Source organism: Theropithecus gelada, chromosome 10 (assembly GCF_003255815.1).
Source record: "Theropithecus gelada isolate Dixy chromosome 10, Tgel_1.0, whole genome shotgun sequence".
Classification (NCBI taxonomy): Eukaryota; Metazoa; Chordata; class Mammalia; order Primates; family Cercopithecidae; genus Theropithecus; species Theropithecus gelada.
In genome coordinates, this window is record NC_037678.1 from 12,749,812 (window position 1) to 12,758,205 (window position 8,394).

At 56.1% G+C, this 8,394-nt stretch overlaps 1 protein-coding gene across 1 annotated transcript; it reads right to left on the reverse strand.

Annotated features, from left to right (window-relative positions):
- Positions 1–6,036: 6,036 nt before the first annotated feature.
- On the reverse strand, positions 6,037–8,113 carry GALR3 (galanin receptor 3). The gene is made up of 2 exons (XM_025400569.1): positions 7,755–8,113; positions 6,037–6,772 (listed from the first exon to the last, which is right to left on the reverse strand). The coding sequence occupies exons 1-2, from the start codon at positions 8,111–8,113 to the stop codon at positions 6,037–6,039; spliced, it is 1,095 nt and encodes a 364-aa protein (XP_025256354.1).
- Between the last annotated feature and the right edge of the window lie 281 nt (positions 8,114–8,394).

Consider the following 8,394-nt stretch of genomic DNA (forward strand, 5'->3'; position numbering starts at 1 on the left):
GATGCCTCAATAAATCAGAGTCTGATATTCTTGAGCTGGAAGCAATTTTACCCCCTGCTCAGCCTCTCCCTCTGGCCTCATGCCATCTTGTATTCAGCCAGTGGCTCACAAATGAGCCTACGTCAGGGCTGAAGAACTGGTGTTCATGAATAGGAAACCTCAGGGCCATTAATTGGTGTTTATTTCCCTAGATGCACACCTCGAAGTTGACAGATGACGCTGTTCCTGCCAGCCCCAGGCAGAGGAGATTGGTTAACTTGCCTGCTCTCTGCAGGACTGAGTTGCAGCCTTGCCACTGTGGCTGCTAGGTTGGGGTGAGGGGGATGAGGAGGTCACCTTCTTTGCACATTTCAAATTCCTCCCTCCCTCTTAACCAATTCCTTCCTGCCTCGTCTCCCATGGCTTCCATTAAACATCATGGAACCGGCCGGGCGCGGTGGCTCACGCCTGTAATCCCAGCACTTTGGGAGGCTGAGGCGGGTGGATCACAAGGTCAGGAGATCGAGACCATCCTGGTTAACACGGTGAAACCCTGTCTCTACTAAAAATACAAAAAATTAGCCGGGCGTGTTGGCGGGCACCTGTGGTCCCAGCTACTTGGGAGGCAGAGGCAGGAGAATGGCATAAACCCAGGAGGCGGAGCTTGCAGTGAGCCGAGATCGCGCCACTGCACTCCAGCCTGGGTGACAGAGCGAGACACCGTCTCAAAAAAAAAAAAAAAAAAATCATGGAACCAAAATTAGACAAACCTGAGTTAAATCCCAGTTCTGTTTCTGGCTAGCTCTGTGATCTTGGACAAGCTACTTAATCTTCGAGCCTCAGTTTCTCCATCTTCAATCTCTAAAGCTGATGAGGCATAAGTTCCAGACACAGGCCTGAAAGGTGGCACATACTCAGAGTACACCACTACTCTGTGGGCACCCCCACCATGACCCCCAAAACTGCCCCCCTAAGTTGTCCCCGCTGCCACCCCCAAATAGCCCAAGCCAGAAATCCGGGGTGTCATCTGGGACACCTCTCTCCTCCTTACCCTCCAACAGTCACCAAGTCCTAGCAATTGTACCTCCTAAGTGGCTGACCCGTCTGTCCGTGTCTCCCCACCACTTCCAGTGCCTCTATGTCTTTCTCTGGATTCTCGCACCAGCCTCCTGACTGGTCTCTCTGCTCCAGTCTGCACACTCTGTACTTCCTCCCCATGAAAGCTTGCCTGGGCAGCCAGAAAGAGCTCCCTAAAGAGTAAATCTTTTTTTTTTTTTTTTTTTTTTTTTGAGACAGAGTCTTGCTCTGTCGCCCAGGCTGGAATGCAGTGGCACAGTCTTGGCTCACTGCAACCTCTGGGTTCAAGCGATTCTCCTGCCTCAGCCTCCCGAGTAGCTGGGATTACATGTGTGTGCCACCACGCCTGGCTAATTTTTTTTTGTATTTTTAGTAGAGACAGGGATTCAGCATCTTGGCCAGGCTGGTCTTGAACTCCTGACCTCGTGATCCACCTGTCTTGGCCTCCCAATGTGCTGGGATTATAGGAGTGAGCCACTGCGCCAGACCCCCTAAAGACTAAATTTTTTTTTTTTTTTTTTTTGAGACGGAGTCTCGCTTTACCCCCCAGGCTGGCGTGCAGTGGCACGATCTCGGCTCACTGGAAGCTCTGTCTCCCACGTTCATGCCATTCTCCTGTCTCAGCCTCCTGAGTAGCTGGGACTACAGGTGCCCGCCACCACACCTGGCTAACTTTTTGTATTTTTAGTAGAGATGGCGTTTCACTGTGTTAGCCAGGATGGTCTCGATCTCCTGACCTCGTGATCCAGTCAGGCCTCTTCTTAAGAGGTTTGCACAAACAGGAAGGTAAGAAGGTTATAGAATCCAAACTTCCTTCCAGCTAAGAAAAGTGGCTTTCCAGGTCCCCAGGGCTGCCCCAGGCTCAGCCCTGCACTTGGCAGAGGGCTCAGATCAGGAGGGTTCTCTCAGGCCCTGGGGAGCAGTGGCCAGGAGTCACTCAGTCTCCACTCCGACCCCCTTGCCTGCCTTGGGCTCTACTGGACACACAGTTCTCTCCCGAATTATTATTATTATTATGACCATCTGCTCTTCCAAGTGTTTCATTAGCCCTCTGAAGCAAACCTCGGAGCCTCGGGAACCAAGCCCAAGCCCAGCAGCAGGCTATCCCTCTTCCTGCCAAGTCCACGGCAAAAATATCTTCCCAGTCCTAGGCCAGGCCTCGTTGGCTTTCCTCAACAGAGCTCACAGAGCAGCCTCTTTACCGGTCTCCTCACTTCCAAGAAGGACCCAGGGGAACCCACCTGATCTGAGTCCTCTGCCAAGTCTAAGCCTCCTTCTCAGCTTGTACACAGCAGCCCTGGGGGCTTTCTGAACTGCACATCTGATAGGGCCCCTCCTCTCCTGAAAACCTTCAGTGGCTTCACCGTCTGCCTGTAGGATGAAGCTCCTGCCCTCCAGGCTTCCCCTCCCCCAACCTCCCCCTGCTTCAGCTTCAGGAGCCAGTTACTGCCCTGCATGTCCCCTGCCTTGCACAGGCTGTTGCTCCACCTGGCATGCCCCTCCCCCACCTTTCTCCAAGAAAATACATGTCAAATGTCACCTCTGGGCTGGGCGCGGTGGCTTACGCCTGTAATCCCAGCACTTTGGGAGGCCAAGGCGGATGGATTGCCTGAAGTCAGGAGTTCGAGATCAGTCTAGCCAACATGGGGAAACCCACATCTCTACTAAAAAAATACAAAAAAATTAGCTGGGCATGGCGGCATGCGCCTATAATCCCAGCTACTCAGGAGGCTGAGGCAGGAGAATTGCTTGAACCTGGGAGGCGGAAGTTGCAGTGAGCCAAGATTGCACCACTGCACTCCAGCCTGGGTGACAGAGCAAGACTCCATCTCAAAAAGTAAATAAATAAATAAATATATAAATAAAAATTAAAAAGTCACCTCTGGAGGTCCTGCTGGGATTGCCCAGGAGGGCAGGGGCTGCTTCCTCTGTGCCCTTTCAGAATGGCATGTTTCCTGTCTCAGCACTGTCCTTTTTTCTTTTGTGTTTGGCTCTCCATTGAGACTGAGAGCTCCTGGAAGGCAGTGACCATGTTGGACTCACGCCGTCTCTGTTTGATCGCGAAGCCTCACTTAGGACAGGTGCTCAGGGAAGACAGAAGGGGAGGGTCATGTCTTTCCCCTCTGGCCCGTGCGTCCTTATGTATCAAATGTCAGTTACATGCCTACTATGTGCGGGGCTGGGCTGTCCCCATTGGTTGGGGTTCTCCTTTTTTTTTTTTTTTTTTTTTTGAGACAGGGTCTCACTTTGTCACTCAGGCTACTGCAGTCTCGGCTCACTGCAGACTTGACCTCCAGGTTCAAGCAATCCTCCTGCCTCAGAACCCCAAGCAGCTGGGACTACAGATGCACGCCACCACACAACACCTGGCTAGTTTTTTTTTTTTTTTTTTTTGTATTTTTTGTATAGATGGGGTTTTGCATGTTGCCCAGGCTGGTCTCAAACTCCTGGGCTCAAGTGATCTGCCTGCCTCGGCCTCCCAAAGTGCTGGGATTATAGGCATGAGCCGCCACACCTGGCCTGGGGTTCTACTTTGCAGGCACTCTCCGTTAGTGGTGCAGTGAACTTTGTCAGACACTTGAGGGTGTTTTCCTGATGCTGTCAGGGCTGGCTGCCTTGGGAATCACCTGTCAGGCCCACTCCGGAATCCCAGCCCTACCACTCGCTTGCTACTTGACTCTGGCCAAGTTAATTCATGTGCAGGACCCCAGCTCTCTCTTCTGAACATGGAGTTACTATTCCTTGCTTGCCAGGGTTGGTGTGAGGCACAGAGGAGGTGTGAGCAACAGTGATGGTCATACTGTGTGCTGTGGAATGGGTAGATCGCACTCCCTGCCCTCCAGGAGACACCCTCACTGCTGCAGCCTGAGTCACGGTGAGACCCTCCACCGAGGCACGGGAGAAAGAGCACTGGGCACATGGGAAGACGAAGGCCCTGGCCCCAGCCTGTGCTGTGCCATTGAGGCAGCTGCTTCTTGAGGGGGTCTCAGCCTGCTGCTGCCACTCTGCTGGGTCGGTGACAGGTGACAAACAGTGATGGGGACATAGCAGTTGCCTGCTGTCAGGGAGGGGTCTTCCCAGGGTGCCTCAGCAGCCAGAGGTGTGCTGGGGAGACACGGAAGCTGCAGGGTCTCAGGCCTCAGACCAGAAACTAATAACATTAGGGGCATGTGGGAGGGAGGTGGGTGGATCTGAAATCATTGAGACTGATTTATTGGTTAATTATTGGGTTTTTACCACCCCAGACTTCCCCAGCTGTGTGTGGGGATAGGGAGGGAAGGAGCCCCTGGGAGGCTAGCTGGAGGCCACGCATGGCCCAGTTCTCCTGAGCCAGGGGCACCAAATGGAATAACACAAGGCGTTTGGACCAGGGAATGCACCCACGACTTTATGCCCAGGTAAAGCCCGTCTGGACTGGCTGGCCTGAGCTCTGGAACAGAAGTCTGCTAAGGAAGAGGTCTGGGGTTTCCAGGGCACCCAGTCAGGTGTGGGGAGCTACAGTTTTGGAAAAGGATCAGGAAGAACCAAGAGAAACCGTGGAAACTGAGGAGATGCCCCAGAGGTGGAGAAGGAAGAAACTTGAGTAGAAAAAGTTAGACCAGGTGTGGTGACTCATGCCTGTAATCCCAGCACTTTGGGAGGCCAAGGCGGGCGGATCACTTGAGGTCAGGAGTTCAAGACCAGCCTAGCCAACAGGGTGAAACCCCATCTCCACTTAAAAAAAATATATACAAAAATTAGCTGGGCATGGTGGCACACGCCTGTAGTCCCAGCTACTCAGGCAGCTGAGGCAGGAGAGTCGCTTGAACCTGGGAGGCAGAGGTTGTATTGAGCCAAGATTGTGCCACTGCACTGCAGCCTGGACAACACTCTCTCTCTCTCAAAAATAAATAAATAAATAAATAAATAATAATAACAGAAAAACAAAGTTAGACAGCCATGGATTTCCAACCTCTGCCAAACACCGGCGGTGTGGCAAATCACTAAATCTCTATGACCCTTGATTTCTACATCTGTGAAATGGCGCTAAACGGCCGGGCACAGTGGTTCACGCCTGTTCTCCCAGCACTTTGGGAGGCCGAGGTGAGCGGATCACCTGAGGTCAGGAGTTCTAGGCCAGCCTGTCCAAAATGGCGAAACCCCATCTCTACAAAAAATACAAAAATTAGCTTAACCGGGTGTGGTGGTGGGCACCTGTAATCCCAGGTACTCTGGAGGTTGAGGCAGGAGAATTGCTTGAACCCGGGGAACGGAGGTTGCAGTGAGCTGAGATTGCACCACTGTAGTGTAGCCTGGCCACAGAGAAGACTCTCTCTAAAAGATTAAAAAAAAAAAAAAAAGCGAGGGCGGGGGTGGGGGTGCTAATCATATCTATTTGCAAAGCTGTTTTGACAAAAAATGTAGCATGAGGCAAATGGTACCTGCTTAATAAATATTACTTTTAGAGACAAGGTCTTGCTTTGCTGCCTAGGCTGGAATGCAGTGGCGTGATCACAGCTCACTGCAGCCTTGAACTCTTGCCTCAAGCGATCCTCTCGCCTCGACCTCCCAAAGCGCTGAGATTACAGGCATGAGCCAAGAGCCTGGTCTCACTTAAATATTAGCCATTTATTAGCTGTTGATGTTAAGCTACCTAGGACTGCGCTTGGAACCAAGAAGGGGGAGGTTAGGGGGTGGTGGAGGAAGCAAGGCCTAGGTGTCACCCAGTTGGAAGAATGGGCAGAGGGACTGCCAGGCTGGCTATGTGCAGGGTCTGGGGGCTGACCTGCTGAGGGCGGGCTGTGCTGTCCATTGTCACACTCAGGGGTGTCCGCTGGGCTGGTGCTCCATTGTGGAGCGGGGACAAGCCGCTCCACTCAATGCTCCTCAGAGAGCTCGTGGCGTTGCTCCATCCCTGACCCGGTGGCGTCCCGCCCTCGGAGAAGGGGAGTGAGACAGACGGACACAGGCAGAGACAGGCGGCAGGGTTTATTCCGGTCCTCAAGCAGCCTCTCCGCCGTGGGCGGGTCCCTCCCTGGGCTCCAGGCCCCGGCCGCCGCCGGCCGGCAGCCTCCCGCGAGGCTGGGCGTCTCCGCGACAGCCGGGTGGGCCCGAGGACGCGGGGTGGACGCGACGGAGGGTGCGACGGGCGCGGTGGCGGCGTCGGCGGCCGCACTGCCACAGGCGGCGGAAGCGCGCGCGAAAGTGGCGCGAAGCGAGCGCGTAGACGAGCGGGTTGAGGCAGGAGTTGGCGTAGGCCAGGCAGTGCGAGGCCAGGCGGCAGGCGTAGGTGGCCGGGCTGAAGGCGAAGCGGCCGTACCAGAAGCACAAGATGAGCGCGTGGTGCGGGCCCCAGCAGAGCGCGTAGAGCGCGGCCACAGCCAGCATGGCGCGCCCCGCGCGGCCCGTCGCCCTCCGCCGCGCCTCGGCCGCCGCGGCGCCCGCGGGGCCCACGGCGGCCCACAGGAAGCGCAGCGTTCGCCCGTAGGCCAGGCTCACCACGGCCACGGGCAGCAGGTAGCCGGCGGCGAAGGTGGCCACGTCCAGGGCGCGGCGGCGTGCGTCCTCCCAGGCGGGCACGCAGAGCTCCAGAGCGCCGTAGCGCACGGTGCCGTAGTAGCTGAGGTAGGGCGCCGAGAAGAGCGCCGCCAGCAGCCACACCAGCCCCACCGCGGCGCGGGCGTTGCGCGGCGTGCGCAGGGCGCGCGAGCGCAGGGGGTGCCGCACGGCCAGGTACCTGCGGAGGGCGCCGGGTCAGCGGGGTGGACGGGTGCTCTCCCGCAGGGGCCCGCTCCACGCCCCGCGCCGGGGCCCTATGGCCCGATGCGCCTCCTGTGAACCGTGGGGGACGTGGCGGGGATTAAGAGTGTGAACGCGCAAGGTGCTTAGAGCAGTGCCTGGCACCTAGCAAGGGCCCGATCCCAGTGAGTTGTTATTTCTAGGATTATTTTATGGATGCGTCAGATGAAGCCCACAGAGAAGTGACCTGCCCAGGGTCATCAGCTAGAGTGAGCCTGGAATTGACCCCAAGTTTCAAGCGGCGGAAGCAGATGTGTGCACAGCTGGGCAAGGTGTGGGCAGTTTTAAAATAGCTGGGCTGGGCGCGGTGGCTCACGCCTGTAATCCCAACACTTGGGAGGCCGAGGCGGGCGGATCACCTGAGGTCAGGGGTTTGAGACCAGCCTGTCCAACATGGCAAAACCCCGTCTCTACTAAAAATACAAAAAATTAGCCAGGTGTGGTGGCGCACGCCTGTAATCCCAGCTACTCGGGAGGCTGTGGCAGGAGAATCGCTGGAACCCAGGAGGCAGAGGTTGCAGTGAGCCGAGATCCAAAAATAAAAACAAAACAACAACCAAAAAAAAACTGATGAACGCATTCGTGAGCTTCTTTTGCCATTCCTATCGCGCTTACAGAGCACTTACTATATGCCAGAGCACTTACTATATGCCAGACCCTGTGCTGCCACTTGAGACTCAGAGGCATCCTCTGGAAGCTCACGGTGGAGGAGGGGAAGGGCAGGACAGTCCCCTCAAGCATGCCCTGCAGGTGCCCAGAGGCTGCTTTCGAGGGGTCAGGGAGCTTTTGTTTCCTGCCACCCACCTCCCTTTCTGGTCCCCCACTCTCTCCTTCCTAAGGCCAATGAGGATGTGTTCAGGACTCCTCCCCCCACTCCCGCCCACACAGCCCTGCCTAGCCAGGCCCCAGGCACAGCGCACCTGTCCACCGAGACAGCAGCCAGCGTGAAGCTGCTGGCGTACATGGTGAGGTAGATGAGCAGGTGCACAGCCTTGCAGACGAGGGCCCCGAAGAGCCAGGCATCCAGCGTGTAGATGGTGGCCTGAAAGGGCACGCAGCACAGGATGAAGCAGAGGTCCGCCACCGCCAGGTTGAGGATGAACAGATCCGTGGTGCTGCCGGGCTCCTGCCAGGCACTCGGGCCAGGCTGCAGGAGCACTGCCAGCACCAGTCCGTTTCCCACTGTGCCCAGCAGGAAGATTAGGGCAAAGACCACAGGCACTGCCACGGCCCCCACACTCCCTGGACTGTCCAGTGAAATGTTCTGGGCATCAGCCATCTCCCCATCAGACGGGCACCTAGGGAAGAGAAGCTGGAGTCCTCAGGCAAGAGCCCCCAGTTCTGGTTGCTTGACCCTGGGATCCAGCTCCCCCGACCTGGGTCTGGCCAGGTATTCTGGGCAGGAAGCTCGTGGGAGATAGAGGAGGGGAGAGCAGAGCCAAAGTCATCGCTGAGTCCCACTGTGTGAGCAAGCTCGTGGTGTTCAAGGGGTGAGAGTTCCTCAGTTTCCTAAGGAACACCCCTAGAGTCTTGCCTGGAAGGCTACCTAGGTATTTGAGG